The sequence below is a fragment of the Eimeria mitis genome, genomic scaffold (genome assembly GCF_000499745.2).
Source record: "Eimeria mitis Houghton genomic scaffold, Emh_scaff1164, whole genome shotgun sequence".
Lineage (NCBI taxonomy): Eukaryota > Apicomplexa > Conoidasida > Eucoccidiorida > Eimeriidae > Eimeria > Eimeria mitis.
In genome coordinates, this window is record NW_013567957.1 from 8,612 (window position 1) to 8,840 (window position 229).

General features: G+C 61.6%; 1 protein-coding gene across 1 annotated transcript in view; it reads right to left on the minus strand.

Moving 5' to 3' along the window:
- EMH_0030830 (uncharacterized protein) overlaps positions 1–229 on the minus strand; it is a gene marked incomplete at both ends in the record, with an annotated part of 1,643 nt that overhangs the window by 984 nt on the left and 430 nt on the right. Inside the window, 2 exons of the mRNA XM_013494453.1 lie at positions 1–71; positions 221–227. Coding sequence (XP_013349907.1) covers positions 1–71; positions 221–227 — 78 coding nt within the window. The remainder of the gene's footprint in view (positions 72–220; positions 228–229) is intronic.

A 229-nucleotide genomic window follows, 5' to 3' on the forward strand; every position in this document is an offset into this window, starting at 1 on the left:
GTGCAGATACACCCGGAGTTGCTGCTGTCTCCTCTTGGGATTGTCTCCTTTTGCGTCTCCTTTGGCCCTCGCTGCGCCGTCAACCCCACACCCCTGCTGCTGCTGCTGCTGCTGCTGCTGCAGCAGCGGGAGGAGGAGGAGGAGCAGCAGCAGGAGTGCAGCAACGCAGCAACTCGAACCACAACCAACGCAGCAGCAACAACCGCTCTAGCAGCAGCACAAGCAGCCT